Here is a 20,169-nt window from a genome sequence, read left to right on the forward strand (position 1 = left end):
TTTTGACCAAAATCCTTCATTTTTAACCTTGAAGCTTCTTTGCTAAGTTGGATTTCACCTTTCACTGTGCTAGGAATAAAGTCTCATGTCCAAGGATGGCTAAAAAATGTGATTATAAGGAATTTTGCTCTGGACCCTTTGGAAGGGTCAGGAGCGAAATTGCCTTTCCTGGCCAAAATCCTTTATTTTCTTCATTTTCAAACATGCCTAAGGGTTTCAACATGCTCTTTCCACCTTTCATTATTGCCTTTGATACTTCAATTCGACCAAACTGAGCAAGAAATGTCTCCATAAAGATTTTCGCCCTGGACCCTCTAGAAGGGTTAGGAGCGAAAATTAGGTTTTAAGCAAAATTCTTCATTCTTTTAAGTTGAAACTTCTTCAGGAGGCAAAAGGGAGTTGTCCTTGTTTCATTCATGCCCAAAACTTGACCTTTTTCATTGCAAGATGAGAGCTATTCAAAATTTCGCTCAGGACCCTCTGGAAGGGTCAAGAGCGAAAATTACCTTCCTTGTCCAAAATTCTTCATTTTGCATGCTTCCAAATCTTCAAATGTATCAAATGATGTCCAATCTTCATTCCAAGAGACCCTGCACATAAAAAAATTAGCCAAAATTAGTGACAAATAAGCTCAAATAAGATTTTCGCTCTGGACCCTTTGGAAGGGTCAGGAGCGAAATCTTCATTCCAGGTTAAACTGCTCAGTCTTTAAGTTTCAAACCATTTCACAAGACAAGGTTAGATCATTTTCAAGGCTAGGAACCGGATTGCAAGTCGACTCAAAGCAAGAAATTGTGTTTAGAATGAAATTCGCTCCAGGCCCTCTGGAAGGGTTAGGAGCGAAAATCCTCTTTCAGGCATCATCTTGCTCTCCAAAATCGATCAAATCCCTCTCTAGGCAAGAACACATAAATTCATCTTCAAACATGTCAAAACTTAGCCAAAATTGTGAAGGAAATCCAGTTTACAAAGATTTTCACTCTGGACCCTTTGGAAGGGTCAGGAGCGAAAATCAAGCTTTGAGCTTAATTCTTGACCTTTTGAACTCCAGATTTCCCTAAGAGGTAAGCAAAGACCTTCCTTCATGCATCCCCATCAAAATCTTGTCTTTCATCAAGCGAAAATGAGAGTTTTTCAAAATTTCACTCTGGACCCTCTGGAAGGGTCAGGAGTGAAAATTAGGTTTCCAGGCTAGATATTACCTTGATTCACTTCATTCTCCCTTTAACTTAACCAAATCAACTCCCTTTCTTCACTGACTATGCTTAGCTGACTCAGACTCAGAAACAAACAGGACCTTACCAAAAAACCTTCTTTCAATCTAGACCTGACCTGAGACCTATTCATCCTGCCTCTGACCTAACCAATTTGACTCTCCTGAAAGGCATGTTTCATTCTGGCAATCTTGAATCCTCAGGCAGATGACTAACAATTCCCCAATATTTGGCTAGACTTAGCTTGAAAGAAACCTTAAAAACGGGCTTCCAAGGTTTAGCCCTAATCCAGCCAGCCCAGGCAGACCACTCACTCACTCAAAATCCTAAAAGAAGAGAGAAAAACGAGCAAAGAGAAAGCAAAACCTAAGGCAAAAAGAGGGGGTCCCCATTCTAATGGGGCAATGTGTGAAATTGTCACAACAGTTACCTAAAATCATAGGGAAGACGAATCCAGACTGCTTCTTGTCTCTGAGTAAACTGTTTGCTGGACGTGCGTGCCTTGCGACTTCCAGAAGAACTATTTTGTCAGTTGGGTATTGTGGAAGTCGGAAAGGAGCGCCTTCAAAGCCGGCTATTTGGATGTAGGAGAATCTTGGGAACTGAATGAACCGGGCGCCATACCTCTGTACCAGAATGGTAGCTTGCTCTGAAAGCCTTATGTGTAGTCCCCCTTGCATTAGCCTGACCAGGCGCATTGTGAAGGCCTCATTGACACGCTCATACTGACCAACTGCATAAGCAGGGCTGTTCTTTTCCCTCTGAGCTGTGTCCTGATAGTGTAATTGCGGATAACAATCGTATACCTTTACCTGATTGGGCCCATTCCCAATTTCACTCTTCATGATTAGACCTGGCAGTGGCTGGTTTCGAGCCAACATATAGACTAGATAGGATGTCATGGTAAAGTACTTTTTCTCCTCAAGTTCGACCAACTGGGTATGGATGTTGTCACTTATGATCTGGGCCCAGTCGAACTTGGATTTCCTAGCGAAAACCTGCTCTGTAAAATAGAACATCCACTCTTCAAAATAGTTAGATTGGGGGAGTCCCATAACCCTACTGAGCAATGTGACCATATCTCCATGCTCATTGTGAAAGTCGCTTCTGGGGGTCTTTTTCCCAATTTTGATTCTTGGAGGTCTTCTCTCCTTGTACCACTCCTCATTTATCAATGTTCTGCATTTGGCAGGGTTCATATCATACACCACTTGTGCTTCGTCTATAGTTGTTGCTATGGGGTTGTTCGGGAAGGGGATGTCAAATGCGTCGCCAATGTCCTCAGGAGTGAAGTCAGCAAGGACCATATTCTCAAGGAGCACTAATCTGGTGTTTGGTTGGTAATGCTGAGCAGCCTCTACTACCAGCTCATAATTTTGCACTGATGGGGGAAATCCTGCTGCCTGGGCGATACCACTTTCCATCATCCACCTAGGCCTGCCATAGGCATTAGGGGAGAATACTCTGTTTCTGAAATCTTGAATATCAATGTGGCCCAGGTCAGTATCGCCTACATTTTCCCATATACTTTGAACTTTTGATTCCCTCAATCCTCCTCTTTGATACTGATATTTCATCTTTTTGACTCTGTGAGGGATGTCTGATTTGGATGCTCGAGACGTTTCGGCTGCACCAGGTGTCTTTGAGGACTCTACCGCAGATTTAGGCATCTATCCTACACAGTCGGATGCGGATTACGAGATGAGATGAAGGAAACAAAGCGGGTTAGATAAAAGGGATACGCTAGCACACAAGGATTAATTGAAAACCGAATTTGAAGAAAGCATGATACTTCAACTAAAGAGCTTGATTGATTTGAACATGAACATTATGAAGCTCTTTGATTAAAAATTAACTTATTCGGCTGCGGTTCAAGGACTTGGGTGATTTCGAGTGCTAAATTTACATTTAGACACTTTAAGATCAATTTTCAAAATGGATGAGGTTTAAAGATTCCCTAAGTCTGAGAAATGTGTTCTTGGTTAACTCCTAGGAACAGACTCTGATTTCAATTGTTTTGCCTGATGCCTTTCAAAGGGGAAAAGATGCGGTTTGAGGATTTAATCATTTAATCAATTTTGTGTAAGCACATCTATCCAATTTTGCATACATTTTAAATGATTCTAAGAGAGACAAAGAAAACTTACCTGGTGAAATGAATGGTGTCAATCCGCACAATCTGGCCTACAGGAATGATTTCCTTTGGAATTTGAAAAATGCCTCTCTTATGCCCTACGCTTTGAAAAAACAAATGCACAACTTGCAAATTTGGAATGGGAGAGTTCTGCAATTTCAAATTTTAACGGTTAACTCTATGTCTCTTATTTCGCGCCTGGGTTTGGAGGAGAATGCAATTTTGAAGACTTAGGTTCAACAACTTACCTTGGTTGGAATTCGGTGATTTACTTCTGCTGCAAGCTCTCACTTTGCAATTTTAGTGGTAAACTTTGGGGATATTGCATTGTTCTTAACCTTTGCGTTTTCTCTTCAAATGGCGTCAAAGCTGGGTTTAGCTCTCTCTTCCAACAAACTATTTAACTTCTGTGCGATTACTATGGCGCTTTGAATGGGTTTATGGCACTTTCTGCAAACTTTGAACTTCACGATTTTTGCCTTGGGCGAGCTATTTCGGGGGTTTGAAGAGCCTTGCAAGGTTTATAAACAAATGGCGATTCTCCTCTCACGCGAACTTTGGCGGAATAGAGCACTTCGAAAACTCTATTAAAACACTTCGCAATTTACCCTCAGGCAGCAAAAATCGGGGTTTGGAAGGTTTATGCAAACTTTAAAACTTCCACGATTTCCCTATGGTGCGAACTTCGGAGAATGAGGGAGTTTTTTAAATTCCAAACATTGCGATTTCGCCTCAGATCAAACTTCGGCGTTTGGAAGCTATTTGCAAACTTTGTTAAAAATTGCGATATTACCTTTGGAATGCGATCTTCGGCATTTGGAAGAGGTTTGCAAAGTTCGGAGTTTTAACTTCTTAATACTTACCAAAAATCGCGGTTTGGGGAGTCTTTTCAAACTTCGGTGTTTGGAAGCTGTTTGCAAACTTTGTTAAAAATCGCGATTTTACCTTTGGAATGCGAACTTCGGCATTTGGGGTCTCTTTTTAACCTTTTCAAAAATCGCGATTTTGCCTTATGGTGCGATTTCCGGGGTTTTGGGTTACTTTTCAAACTTTTTAACTTTCTTTCACTTACCCTCCATAGTGCGATTTTCGGGGTTTTGGATGGTTTTGAAAACTTTGGAGATATTTCACACTTTTACGCCTTGTGGGCAAATTTTGGCGATTTGGGCACTTTTGAAAACTAAAAGGAATTTTGACATCTTTCCTCCTTATGGCGAATTTCGGGGTTTCTAGGCAGTTTGCAAACTTACAAATTCTTGCATTTTAAACCTGATTGGCGAAAATCGGGATTTTCACCCATTTTGCAAGCATTTAGAAACTCTTGTAATTTTCTCCCTTAGTGCGAATTTCGGGATTTTGGGAGGTTTTGTCAACTTTTGACACTTCAACAATTTTTTCTCCTTGATATCCTTTGGCGAAAATCGGCACTTTGGGTCCTTCTGCGACGTTTAGACGCTTTATCTTTTTATTTGTGGGATTTTGCAAGCTTCTGCCATTTCTTTCCTAACTTAGGCAATTTTACAAGTCTAAACGATCTCTTGGAATTTTAACGCTCGAACGTTAAACTCACCTTGCGGATTCTCAGGCTTCCGCTCATGAAATCATCATCTCCTGGACTGACTACGGTCATGCTCAAAAGGACGCGAGACACCCCGCGCAAGACTCAACAGGGCGAAGGCGAAAAGACCAAAAAAGAAGAGGGGGACTCTGTCAGCGACAGGGAGCGTGTGCAACGCACAACACATACTTATCACATTTGAAGCATTGCACTTGAGACATGTCCCTCCTCTTCTTGGAAGAGCCTTTTCTATTGGTGCCCCTGTCCTTCTTCCTCTTGAAGTTCCTCTTCTTCCCTTTCTTGTGAGAGTGAGAATTCAACACATGAATGTCTTCATTGATTGCATTTTGGTCAGTCCCCCTGGTAATCAATCTAGATTCTTCTTGAATGCAATCCGTCTTCAACCGATCGAACTTGGGAAGTTTTGAACGTGCACTTATTCCTTGAATAAATGATTCCCATGATGTTGGGAGTCCATTTAGAGCCATCAACGTTAACTCCTTGTTGTCAATTAGATGACCAATTGTGGAAAGTTGGTCCCTCAACTCAGTGATCCTCATAAAATATGATGTGACAGTTTCTCCCTTATTCATCTTTACATGATGGAGTTGTCTTTTCAACGTGAGAGCTCTGCTGGTATTGTTTATTTCATACATGTCTTCAAGTGATTTAAACATGCGGTATGCTGTGTCATACTTTGAAAAAATTGGAACTATATGGTCTCTAACTACATCCACGATCAGTTTCATGGCTTTTCCATTGTTCTTGTTCCATTGAATTTTCTCAACATCATCATTTGGTTCAGGTATGTTTCCCTTTATAAATGAATCTAGTTCATTCTCTTTTAAGGTAAGCATGATCCTAAACTTCCATGATACAAAGTTTGCTGCTCCTTCAAGACGATCTTCGAATCTGACTCCGCTTGCCATTATGAAGAAAGGAATGTGATTTTTCCTATTGAGCAAAATGATAGTCTAGATTAATCTACTATCTCAAATCTAATCGGATCTGCCTTGACCTTGCTCTGATACCATGTTAATGTAGATTAGATTTCTTAGTAGATAAAATAGAGGTGTCTTTTAATTTTATTATCTCACAATTGATAATCTTCCTAACCTATGATTCTTGCAGGTTGCTACTAGTATGAAGGGAGATAGTATGTTCACAAGATATATTGAATTCCTAAGTTTCAATAATACTTCAAGTGCTGCTAATTATATCACAACTATTGCTGTGTTTAGAATAAGATCGATCTTCTTGCAATTACCCTCATTGATTTCGGTACACCCCTCATTGATCTGTTTGTGAGTCATATATATGTTAGATGGGGAGGCACATCGAAGGATAGACATATCTCCACTCCTGTGGAGGCATGTCTCTCCACTGATATGTCTATCCATCTAACATAATCAATACCGATTCATAATCGGTGGCATTAGTAAACTGTTTATTGTTATAAACTAATACCGATTCATAATCGGCGGCATTAGTAAACCATTTATTGTTATAAACTAATACCGATTCATAATCGGTGGCATTAACAATTCCTTTGCCATTACAAACAATTAAATAGATATCGATTCATCATCGGAGGTTAACTATTCAGTTAACACAACCGATTCACAATCGGTATGTTAAACTGAAAAGTCAGTTAATCGATACACATTATCGATTTATGGTGGATCGAGGAGGATATTCGATGCTCTTTATCGACAGTAAGTGAATCATACATGATTTTCGATTTTATACTAGGGAGATGACAGTCGATATATGATCAATCATTATATCATTTAATTTGCTCATGGAAAGATTATGTATGTATATTAATGTACACAGTAATAATAAACTCAATTTATTATTACTATGTATATTGGTATACATATATGAAATATTCTGATGATGTAAGTCTTATTCATGATCATATTTATCTGACCGAAGCTATTATCTTTAACATATTGAATAGTTCAAACAGTTAATGTCTACATGCCTAGTGTTAGCAATACTCAATTTTATGAAACCTTTTGAGTTGGAGTGTGATGCTAGAGGATCAGTTTTCATGTAGGAGAAACATCCCATTGCATTTGAGAGCGGAAAGTTAAGAGGTGTGAAGAGGAGCTACTATGTTTATGATAGGGAAATGTTGGCCATTATGCATGCATTGGCCAAATTCAGACCATACCTTGTTGGGGGTAATTTTATCATCAAAGTACACCACAATATCATCAAATACTTCATGAACCAAAAGGATCTAAATGATAGACAATAGAAGTGGGTCAACAGATTGCAAGCATGTGATTTTGACATTGTTTATGTCAAGGGGAAGAAGAATATAGTAGCTAATGCACTTTTTACGAGGCCTCACATATGTTCTTTGACAGAGATTTCTGCTGATTGGAGAGAATTAATTGTAGCAGAGTATGCCTAAGATTCATGGGCAGCAGGAGTTATAGAAGGCATAATTCATGATGATTGGTACATAGTATTTAATGAATTGATCATATACATGTATAGGATCTATTTGGTGCCTTCTTCACAGCTTAAGGTGAAGATAATGAGGGCTTTTGATGATGCCCCTATGGCTGGTCACTTGGGTTTCTTTAAGACCTATAGGCAGATCCGGGAGTGATTTACTTGGAAATGACTTAAAATGAAGTGCTTAAGTATGTCAAAGAGTGTCCCACTTGCCAGCAAAACAAGAATGAGCATACTTATCCAGCTAGTCTCCTTCAACTCCTACTCATTCTTAATAAGAAATGGGAATCTATCTCTATGGATTTCATCACAAGGCTACCCAAGGTATAGGGTAAAGATTGCATTTATGTGGTGGTTGACAAGTTGACCAAATTTGTACATATCTTTGCCATCTCAACAACTTATATAGCGGCACAGGTAGCTGATTTGTTTTGAGAGAGATTTTTAGGTTGCATGGGATGCACTAGAATATTCTTATTGATAGGTACAACAAGTTCCTAAGTATCTTTTGGCAAGAACTCTTCAAATTGACTAGGTTTGAGCTCACTCCTAGCACTAGGTAGCACCATAGATACATGGGCAGATAGAGATAGTGAACAAATGGGTGGGGCTTATCTCAGAAACTATGTTTTTGGACAACAAAATGCTTGGATCAAATGGCTACACCTTGGTGAGTATTGTTATAAGACTAATTATCACATGCCTATCTAGATGTCGCCATTCATGGCTTTACATGGATATGAGGCTCCCAACTTCATGGATCTATTGTTTGGGAATAACAGAGTGCCTAACGCAAAGGACTTACTACAGGGGAGTCAAGACATCATGAAGTTATTAAAAGAAAACTTGCAACAAGCACAAAATTAGTAGAAGTCCTATGCTGATCAGCACTGGACAAAGCACAGTTTTGAGTTTGGAGACATGTTTATTTGAGATTGTAGTCATAATAGACAGTCTACTCTTTAGAAGAGTGGAGCAAAGATTCTCAAACCCAAATTCTATGCTCCATTTAGACTTTCTCAATGAGTAGGAGAGGCTGCCTATGCGCTTGAGTTGCTAGCTAGTAGTAGAGTTCACAATGTGTTTCATGTATCTAGGCTTAACAAGGCACTTGGGCATAGTGTGATTCCCTCATCTGAGTTTCCACAAATGGATGAGGAGAAGTTGGTATTAATTCCAAAAGCCATTATTGATACTAGAGAGCAAACTCTTTAGAAGAGGGTCATTCAAGAATTTTTGGTCAAATGAAAGAACTTGCCAGTAGAGGATGCCATGTGGGAGAATGAATAGATTTCACAACATCCAGAGTTGAGATTGCTTGAGGACAAGCAACTTTGGGAAGGGCGGACTGTAATGTCCCCTTCCTAACCAGTTGTGTTGGTGGACCTTTAGGCCATCTAGTTGGTTCCCATAGGCTAATGAGTTAGGGTTAGGGAACCTTGGATACGGTTTATCGAGTGGTTTGATAGTATTTGATGGATTAGTTGAGCTCCCACTGCTATTATGAGATTAATGCCCTTTTTTGGAGTGATTTTGGGTTAGTTTTTCAATATTTACTATTTTTTAGTTAGTCTGTTTCAAGGACTGACTTGTGTAGCTAGTAGGGTTACTATTTTTAATATTGTTGGTGGGTTTAGTTTTGATGACTATCTCAACATTTTATGTAGTCTGGTGGTTTTAAATAAAAATGATAAGTTATTAATTAATAAAGTTAAATTAAAGACTGAACTTTATCGCTATTTTAATATATTTAATTAAGGACTATAAGGGGGCCATTTATAAAGTGAAAAGTGACTTATTTTAAATATATGAGCCCTTTATATTTAAAGAGACATCAAAGATTTAAAAGATGAATTTTAATAAATGAAGTGTGCTTGGAGAAAAAGTTCGAACCTCTTGGGGAGTGCATAAAAGGCATTTTGAGAGTTCATTTTGATTCATGCTGAGTTTGATATTTTATACTATCACTTCTTTTGGGAGAGATTGCTCTTCTTCGGTTTGTGAGTACGAAAACCCTTGCAGGCAGCATTGTCCACATTATTGAGAGACATGATCTGGAGAATAACTTGGTGATTTTATTCAGAGGTCACAACTGTGCACATTGGAGATCTTTATTTCAGTTTTGTAGAGTTTACTGAATATCTAATTTGTAGAGGATGATTTGGGAGGTTATTTGAAGGGTTATTTTTATTTTTTATTGCTGGCTGTACCTCCTTAATGCTGGCCGTACCACCCTATGCTAGTCGTACCATAGTTACAAGACTCGCTGATTCCTAAGGCAGGTCGCCCTCGCCGAGGCCAATGGCCTCTAGACTCGGACTCGGTTGAGTTTGGCCAAGTTTTGGCAAACTCGGCAGACTTGCCGAGTCTCGTGTGCTAGACTTTGCTGCCCAGGCAACAACTAAAAAGTAAAAAAAAACAAAAAAACTTTGTTTTAAATGAAACAAAAGGCTAACATGTTTTGTCTCCCACCCTAAAAAGTCATTTTTGTTGTTTGCAAACACAAGGAGAGAAAAAGAGGGTTTTGAGCAAAAAAATAGAGGCATTGAAGAGCAGAACAACAGATAGATTGAAGAGGGGATAAGGATTGTTGATTGTTTGTGCAAGTTTGTAGCTTGCATTCAAGCATTTGTAGGTGTTAAAGAAGGATTTGGAAGAGGTTTTCTAGCAAATTTATAGAGGTAAGTACCATTTTTTTGATTTTCTTACTTTCATATTTCCATTTTTTTGTACATTTGTTTTATTTTATATTGATGGAAAAAATATGAAAGTTGAAACCCTAGTTTTTTTTTTTTTTGCTATTATTTATTTTTAGGTTTTAATTTATTTAGAATAAGAGACATTATGCTGATTGTTTTCATTTATAATATATTGCAGCATAATGTCTCAGCCTATTGGTAGTGGAAGTGGTGCCCCAATTAGACAGGATAAGGCTTGGAAACATGGCATCCCCGGATCAAAAAAAGGAGAAGTGACATGTATTTATTGCAAATCAAAATATAATGGGGGAGGTATTAACCGGTTGAAATATCACATTGCACAAATAGAATGCCATGATGCAAACCCATGAAAAAAAGCACCCCTTGAGGCTATACGTGAAGTGCAAACTCAATTAGAGGAATTTAAAAAGAAAAAAGAATTAAAAAGGAAGCAAATGGGAGAAATGGCAGCCATTGGAGAGGCTTCTTCAAATCCTCGGCCTTCATTTCTTGGATCTGGATTAGTGGTTTGTGGTAGTGTGAGTGTGAGCATTGGGCCTCGAATTACAGAGTCAAGCAATCACTGATATTGGCTCCTTTGAGCCTTAGACTTCTAGCCTCTAGGCTCTAGCTTTTATGTTGATATATGTTTTGAACTTTTGATGACATGGATTTCATATTCCATGAATTTTGTAGACATTTGACACTATCTGTATTTCTAATGTGTTATTTAGTTTAGCTTATTTCCTTTAGCTCAAGCCTAAAATTTGCATTTATACTTATGTGATGAATGTAAACTTGTGTATGTGTTCAAAGTAGCTTCTGTTTGATGAGATTATTGTGTCTTTGAGGTTTATTTATTAAAAAATACATGAAACAAGTTTAAAATCGTTAAAAATCTTTGAATTTCTTGGATTTTTCAATTTGCTGAGTCTTGGCCAAGTTTTTGCCGAGTCCAGGCGCCGAGTCCGAGTCCGAGTCAATAATCAGCTTGCCGAGTCCGAGTCAATAATCAGCTTGCCGAGTCCGAGTCTTGTAACTGTCGTACCATTCCTAGAGCTGGGACATGAGGGTTCTAAGACAGGAGATTGGGCTTTGAGGATTTAAATTTGCATTCTTGGTGATTGTTTTTTGCTGATAATCAGTTCAACACCCAACTATACCATTTTGGAGTCATTTGGTGAAGTTCCTAGGGTTCTATGCTAAGTTGCTGATTCGAGTACAGGTGCGGGTATGAGATACGGGTTTGGATGTGTAGGTAAAACAATTTTTTTCCTTGGGTACGGGTATGGGTACATCCATGCATACATATATGTTCAAAAATCAAAATTATAAAATGTAACTATAACTGTATAATTATAAGAAGAGTGATACTCATATACATAATTACCAATAAATAAAATTTTTAAATACCTCATAATTTGCAAAAAAATGATAATATTCAAGTCTCCAAATGTCATTACACAATAAAAATTCAAATTAGAATCCATATTAATATTCATAGAAGCATCAAGGTCAACATTTGGTTCAACTTCATTTGAACCACAATCCACTCCCACTAGCTACATCTATGTCAAGTGCAAGAGTTGCCTCATCTATAGAGACTTGGGCAAGTTGTGCACTGTAGCATCTAAATCAACAACCTTCAAAACCAGCTAGGAGAAACAAAAATGGTGAGAATGCAAGTTGTGTTGAAAAAATGAGGTGAAATGACAAAAAGAAAGAAAGGTAGGGCTAAATTAGGGTTGGGGGCAATATTAATTTTAAATGGTTTATTTTTTTAACTTGTGGGGCCCTGTTTTGAATGGCCATAGCCATTGGAAATGCTTGGGTTTGCCTGAGTTTGGATCGAGTACGTCTGGGTTTGGCCTAGGTTCGCTAATGGTTTAGCTTGGGTGCCGGGTTCGAATTCAAGACGATCCTAGGGCCAAACCCAAACTGAACATGAACCCATATCCAAACCCAAGCCCACAAATCCAGTAACACAGGTTTTCTAGACATTGTATTTGCTGGTTATTGCTGTTGCAGACCTTTATTCACCAGTCAGCAAATGGATATGTTGGATTTAGATATGTAGTAGCATTTTATGATTTGGGTTGCTCTTACATTTAAAAAATCAGATTAGAAATTAATTCTGGAATTTTCAGCCTCTTATATTTCTGAGTTTCATTAGTTTTTTGAGTTGTTCATTTGCTGCAAAGTACTTTATTATTGGCATTTCATTAGCATCTCAAAACCATTGCAAAAACACTCAAAAACTCAAAAGCAAACAAAAGAACAAATGCAAAATAGGTTTGCATATTACTGCTCCCAAGGTCTACCTTCCAGCGATTGGACTATTTCTAAAGAAACCTGCTCTGATACCAATTGACGAGTAGACGCTTGTATTGAGAGGGTGGAGTGAATCTATATAAGACAATCTTCTACTTATTAAAATTGAACAACCACAAGAAAGCAGTCACATAATATATGACAATTAGGAAGCACAAGATTTGTGTTGAAACCCTTTTGGGAGAAAAACCACGGAGGATTGCTTGGATCTATTGCTCAAATCCAGCCACAACAAAAATAAAATGATCTTACAATATTTGTAGGCACCAACCCACTAGAGATACCAATCCCCACTTATAGAATTTGCAGGCACCAACCTACTGGAGACATCAATCCCCACAACTGAGCACCAACTCATCAAAAAACACCAATCTCTTCTTTTAGGAGGCGCCTACTACTGCAATTTTTCATCTTCTGGATGTTCTTCAATGGATAATGAACATATTTTTCTGCACTATCACACTTCGCAAAATCTGCTTTGTATTAAATCTGCTTTGCATTAAATTTTCTCTACATAAAATTTACTCAGCTATGTATTCGAATGATAAAACATTTTCTCGCACATCATACTTCCAAACATGCTTCACCTTTTTAGACCCCTTTGGGTGCCAAAACAATTACATAAAACATATAGGTCAACCCTATAAAACTAAATCAAAATAGTAAAATTTCACGAGTTAGCCTCCAATTACACCTCTTTCAAAATAATAAAACTCCATTAGCCGGCCTCCAATGAAATCTAATATAAGAAACAATCTCCCAAACTTTGACCTCAATGACCTTTGTCATCAATGACGATATTTCCAACAATATCACTTTGACATCTATGATAATGTTTCCAACAATCTCGCTTCTAGGACAAAACATGCTTGGACATCAATGACAAAATTTTCAACTCTCAATATCTTGACATCCCATGTAGGATCACCTAGGAGTCACCAATATTACAAAATACTCTTCCACAATAAGATTATCAATTCCTCTAGATGCTACATCTGCCATGCCTACCACTAACACTTCACTTTCAGCCTCTTTATTGGTTCCAACTCGTAGGAAGGAGCCACCATACAAAAATTCTTCATTACATCTCTCAACATAAACTCTGTTCAAAAAATTTCCACGTTGACTTGGGAAGTTGCATCAAAATTCAATTTCATGAAATCCACTAGAGGGTTGAGGGGGGCATTGGTTCTTTGGTGCATTAACAACACTTTGATGACTTGCTTCCAATAATATTTTCTCTTATCTCATTAATGGAGGATGAGAAATTGAATGTTAAGGGTGAGAGTTAGGCTATTTTTGATATAAAAAACCCCTTCACCCTAATTCTCATTCCTGTTTAGATTAAGCTCAGGGATTATTTATTGAAAGCCTTAATGCTGACCAAAAATGCTAAAATATCAGTTTGAGGGTTACAATCAGGCTTTTTTGATAAAAACCCTAATATCAGCATTTAGGGTTAGAGGTTAAGCCTTCTTTTGCAAAAAAATGGGCATAGTTTATAATTTGAAAAAAGGGTATAGAGAGATTTTGTTGGAAAAATGTGACCTTGAAGGATGGAATCTTAAAAAAAACTGCTTCAGAAACCATTGAAAGTCAACTTGAAACCCTTTGTGCCACTAAGCTTCAAAAGTTGTGAAATCCTGCTCCAAAAAAGTTCTGATTCTGAAAAAAATTTCATTCAAATGTCAAAGAAAAACCAAGAAATGTTTTTATTCATAAAAAATCAGTTGACTAATTGACAATTGGTCAAACCCATCAAAATATCAGTAAAATTGCAATTTATCATGATTTATTTGCAATTAGTTGGCTGAAAATCAACGAAAACTTGTTTTGCCCAATTTCTTGGAAAAATCCTGATTTCAATTTGCAAAAAATGGTTTGAGGTCTGATTCACTGTTGTGATTTTTTGGTGCTTTACAGTTCTTTGAGGGGGAATAGCCTAAATGACAATTTTAATCAAAGTAATCACCTTTTTAAGTCTTAACCATCCACCCTTACAAGCAGTTAATTTCTTTTGAATTTTCAACAAGCTCTTGCAACAATTTGAATCTAACCCAGGACTATTTATGGGGGTCTTACAAACCATATAGTGAACATCATATGTCGTATTTTGCTTGGTTGTACTTGTTCTGTTAACCCCTTGAAGTAACTGTATCCTTTATGCACTTTGCAGGTTGCCAGAATAGTATGCCATTCATTATTTTTCTCATTCACCTCTGCTATCTAACTTTTCTATTGCAAGCATTTCTGATTTCTGCTAATATTTCAGCTTTTCTACGAATCTCATAATAGTCTCCCAATCTGATGGTGGTTGGTTTGGGTGTAGAACATGGGGATAATGACTTCCATGCATTGAATATTGTAGTCTATTGCAGCAAAGATTTGGTTAGTGATGTGTTAGCTCTTGGAGTTTTCTTGAGCATCAATCAATTTGCAATCAAGGCGTGGTCTCTTGTTGGTGTTATTGTATAACCTCATGCAGATTTCCATGTTATAAATCTTAGTAAATGTCAAGACAAACAATGGGAAATTTTAGGCTCTAGCAGTTGATGATGGATGACAACCACATCATGAATCCGTAGTAACATAAAAACACCAATTCAGATACAAACATCAAATACACAGGCAAGTAGACAGATAAGCCTGGCTAATTTTGTAATGATTTCAGTGGCAGCTGCAATGTTTTACTGAGTGGATGTTATCATAGGATTTTTTTTGACATGATTAACAACTATTCATGTTTAAACTTTGAATACAGTCAATTGGTAGAATCCTAAATCCAAATTGCTGGGCTAATCACATAATGCAAGCTACTTAATGAATGCACTAAGAATCAGGCTGAATAAGAAGTGCTGGAGGATAATTACCTCTTGTTATTGCAGGATTTTGATATGAAGCTCCAAAATGGAGATGCTGAAGATGCATTGCAGAACATTGAACTTCATTCTTTGAATCCTGGGGAAAGGATATCTCTGGTATAATCATTCTTATTTTCTCAAGTATTACAAAATTTTGAATATTGTAGAACATAACTGCTAAAGATACTCCATTATGCTTTAAAATGAGACTTCAAAATTTCTGTATGATTTATATGTGCACGTGGGTTCCATTGCAGGCAAAAGGTTTTCTTGGTTTTCTATCAACCAGGGCCCTTGAAATGGTAGAAGCATTGGAAGGAAAGGTAGGTTGAACCTGATACTATTTACAGAATTGTACATACCGATGCTTGGTGAATAAAATCTACAGAATCGTTCATTATTTTCTTGGGAGAACTTGAAGGGGTTGCTAGGGTTTTTGAAATTCAGTCTAGTTCTGTATATTTTTATGGCAAATATATAGAATTTAGTATTGCTGAAAGCACAAAAATTAATGGGAAAAAACTATAATTTATAGAGCCATAAGATACTCATGATTAGTATTAGATGTGGGATGGAATTGCCCTAGGGATTGAAATTAGACATGCAACCCAGATGATTTTTAACAAGTGTCACCTGAAAGCCCTATTATTACTTAAGGTATTTGTGTCTAAGAATATAATCCCCAAAGTTAATAATGCTATATTTGCATTTATATTGTGGGATAATTTGAAAATCAAATATGAAATCTTAGGAAATGGCAAGGTCCTATGTTTAAAAAAGTAGTTGTTTTCAACGAAATTGCAAGAGGGTGAGTCTTTTTTAGAACATCTAAAAAATTAAGGATTTTAGTTATCAGCTTTAGTGTTATCAAGAAACTAGTGGATGGGGAAGATATGGTTGCTTTGACAATTAATAGTCTACTTTTAATAAGGTTAGTATATACTTGCTTTAGAAAGACTGTTGACAATATGAGTGTATCTATATTTGGGCATACAAAAGTGCTTTTGGTCCTCAGTTTAAGGACAAAGCTCAAATGTTTTTTTGGCAACACTTATCATTCTGCTACTTAACACAAGAAAAAGGTGAAATGCTTTTTATTCTAAGTTGCCGATTCAGGTACATGTGCGGATATGGGAACAGGTACAAATTTGCGGGTACGACAAATTGTTTTTTTCCTTGGACACAAGTACATTTGTACACGCATATATATATATATATATATATATATATATATATATATATATATATATGTTCAAAATAAGTTATAAATCCATAAAAATAAAATAATATCTTATTAGAATTGAATATATTATAATAAATTCAAAAACATTATAATAAAAATATGTTTAAAATTTTAATTTAAATATTATTTATATATAAATAATAAATATATTATAATTAAAAATCTACCTTTAATATATTGAATAAAAAACAAATTGTGAATGTTTGAAAAATAAAATATTAAGATATTAATTTTATTTAAAAACCTAAACTAAAAACACAAAACCTAAAAAAATATCAGAAACTAAATACTCGTCTGTGCACCGTTAACTTTTATTTTTGGACATTGATCTATAGCTTGGGTATGGTCTGTGTGACGTTAAGGCATCACTCTTCCTGTTCGACATTTCTCTTCTTGTTCGGCATCGCTCTTCCTATTCGGCATTGCTCTTCTTGTTTGGCATCACTCTTTTTGTTTGGCATCACTCTCCTTGTTCGTTGCTCCCCTCTGTGTCAATTTCTATGTGGCTCCTAGGCTGATGAACCTGGACTGCACTGAAATCCGTATTGGACCCGTTGCCGATTCTGCCCCTAAGTGCACAAACATGGTAACTAAGCTTTTATTGTAACAAATTTGGACATGTTAAGAAATAACAAAGGAAGAACTAGAAAGACAAGAAGGGCCATCAAGGAAACAAAAGACTTCAAAAATGAAAACAATAGTAGAGATAGCCTCACAAGGCACAAAACAAAGCAAAAAGCAAAATAAGAGACACTAAAAGGCTGTACAAATCATTTTTCACTCTTGGGATGCCTTCAAAAACAACAAAAGTATATCCATTGTTCTCTATAGAGAATACATAATAGAGAAGGAAATGCTTGATTATATTTACACTAGTCCCCACACAACGAGTTAAATATGTAATGGCTTCTTGGAAGAACTGATACAATGATCAAGCAAAGAAGGGAAGAGGCAATACAAATAGAAGAGAATTTGAGAAAGGAGGCCTTGGAAGAAATTGCAGCAGATCTCTCTCTAGAGAGAAAGGCAATGCTAACATAATTGCAAACAATGGATTTCGAGTCAAAATAGAGTGGACAGCCTCCTATCCTAGGTTGATGAAGCAAAAGAAAAGGTCAAATAAGAAGCATTGGAAGCCACACAAAGGGATTAAGACACATTGTTAAAAGAAGGGAACAAGTAGAAGAGCAACAAAGAAAGAGATAAATCATTATGAAGACCTCATTGCATACAATAGTTAGAGAAGAGGATACATCAAAACACAAACAAGGAGAACAATCACCAGAAAAGGAGGTGGCACAAGATAAAGATGAAGTAGTAAATGGTGAAGCACCAACCCCTTTGAAGTAGATATCATTCCCTCCTCTCTCTCCAAGTGAACCAATGCAAAAAATTAAGGAATCCTTGGTGTAGCTGGAGTAGATCCAACCAATGGTCAAATTGCCGTTACTTCCCCTCTCTCCTTTTGAATGTTAGTTCAGTGTTTCCCAAATGTACCCTCTTCAAAAATTTCAAATAAAATGTGTTCTACATAGTATGGCTAGAGAAGATATTTTACAACTTCTTGCAGACCTTAGAGAAAAAACAATTGATTAGAATAAATTTGTCCAAAAAACATATAAAATAAAAGATGACTAATTTTAATTATCTAAAAAAGTCATAAATAAATATTTAATTGAATTTTAAATAGTCCTAAGCTTCTTGGGATTATTTATTTTTAATTAATTAAAAGCTGAACCTTGGTTATTTTAATAAAGTTCCTTTATATTATGCCAATGGAAAATTATAAATTTGGTTACTTTATGAGTGGGAAAATGGAATAAAATTAAATAGTTCTCTCAAAGGTATAAAAGGGGTTGAGAGCCAAAAAGCAATTTATTATTGATGAGCACATTGAATCAGTATAGTGCAACTTTTACCAATTTAAAACTTTATCAGTTACAATAACATCATTTACTCAACATCAATAATTATGCACATGAGAAGAACACAATAACACAATATTTATGTGGAAACCCTTATGAGAGAAAACCACTTCAAAAATATTGCTTTTATTAATCTTCTTTTTACAAATTTTGTAGGCACCGATCCCTTATTCACTTTGTGAGCACCAACTCACTAGAGGCACCAACCCCTCATTCAATTTGTGAGCACCAACCCGCTAGAGGCACCGACCCCTCAATTCATATGCACCAACCTATGGAGGCAGCACCCTACTACTAATTCCAACTTAGCAAGAGACAACAATCTCTCCTTTAGGAAGCACCAACTTTCAAAGCAAAGGTACCACCTTCTATGTTGCTCTTTCAATGGATGATGGACATTAAGATGATATTATTTATCTCCGACATATATTCACCTTATGATTCTCTTCTTCTCATTAACAATAATATAAATATATTGGTATGTTCACACACACTTGCATATTCTTTCCACATAATTTCCTTATCTTTTCACATATATATCCATTATAGATCTCTCATAAATGTTTTATAAATCTGCTCAAATCTGATTCAACAAATGCTTGTATATTCTCTCCATGCTTGATCTCTTTGAGTGTTCTTTCTATTCACTTCATTGTTTGACTCAAATCATGCATATTTTGCTCTTTCAAATCTGCATATTGAATGATCTTCTATATCTTCTTTATGTATAAATCTGCTGGTATGTATATATCTTTTCTCCACTTGCATTTATCTCCACAAATCTCACTTACATCCTATATCTTTATGTCTTCATGAAATGATGATGTCTTAGAAAGGAGACAACTATTTGAATGGATGTGTCTTTTAGTTTACAAATCTGTCTTGATCATTATATATCATCCATACAATTCTGCCTTGTCTCTATATATCCTTCCTTATGATATTCTCTTCTGCTCAAGTTCTGCTATAAGTCTGTTAACAAATCTGCTATAATATTGCATATAATTCTGTCATAATGTCTGCCTTTAAATTCACTCTATCAGTCCTCACAATCCCTTCACAAGATCTGCAAATATACTCCTTAAGGTCTCCTCTTCATATGCTTGAATCTGCTGGTGTATTAACGATATATTTCTCAAAGATGAAAAACTCTTAATCGGCAATAAATCTTTTAGCCGGAAACTTTTAAAAAATCGGGAATCGGCGAAAAATCGGGAAAAAATCGGCAATAAATCGGCAAATTTATCGAACATTTGAAAATATATAATTTCTTAAAATAGTCTTAAAACACACACATATACACTAAATTTATAGAACATAATAGCATATTACCTCTTAAGAAAAGAATTTACATTGATGAGTTCTATGGACGAGTTATTAAATCTAAAGCACTAAATGCATGGCTTTATAGGCAACATATTATACTAATAAAATAACTATTATAACTATAACTATGTAATCATAGTTATATATATTTATATTAATAAAATAATAACTAATAAATATAACTAATATTAATATATTACATAAATCATAATACTAACAAAATATGAAAACATAATATAAAAACATAAGAAATGATATTAAGCATGTAATAAAAACAAAATATCGGAGGCGAGAAGGGTTATCGGGATGAAGCCTTAGAAAACGTTTTGTTTTTCATATATATTTTAATAAAAAAACAGTGCTCTTTACAGCTACGAATTTTTAATGAATTTTAGCGAACTTTGGT

At 36.2% G+C, this 20,169-nt stretch overlaps 1 protein-coding gene across 3 annotated transcripts in view; it reads left to right on the plus strand.

Annotated features, from left to right (window-relative positions):
• The window catches only part of LOC131042897 (E3 UFM1-protein ligase 1 homolog), a 251,377-nt gene that overhangs the window by 111,450 nt on the left and 119,758 nt on the right, over positions 1–20,169 (plus strand). For all 3 annotated transcript variants that reach the window (XR_009105331.2, XM_057976226.2, XM_057976225.2), the window contains exons 13-14: positions 15,294–15,386; positions 15,527–15,592. Coding sequence is in view for 2 of the 3 variants with exons in the window: in XM_057976226.2 (XP_057832209.2) it covers positions 15,294–15,386; positions 15,527–15,592 (159 nt within the window). In the remaining variant the exon portion in view is untranslated. The remainder of the gene's footprint in view (positions 1–15,293; positions 15,387–15,526; positions 15,593–20,169) is intronic.

This window comes from Cryptomeria japonica, chromosome 1, assembly GCF_030272615.1.
Source record: "Cryptomeria japonica chromosome 1, Sugi_1.0, whole genome shotgun sequence".
In the NCBI taxonomy this organism is placed as follows: Eukaryota; Viridiplantae; Streptophyta; class Pinopsida; order Cupressales; family Cupressaceae; genus Cryptomeria; species Cryptomeria japonica.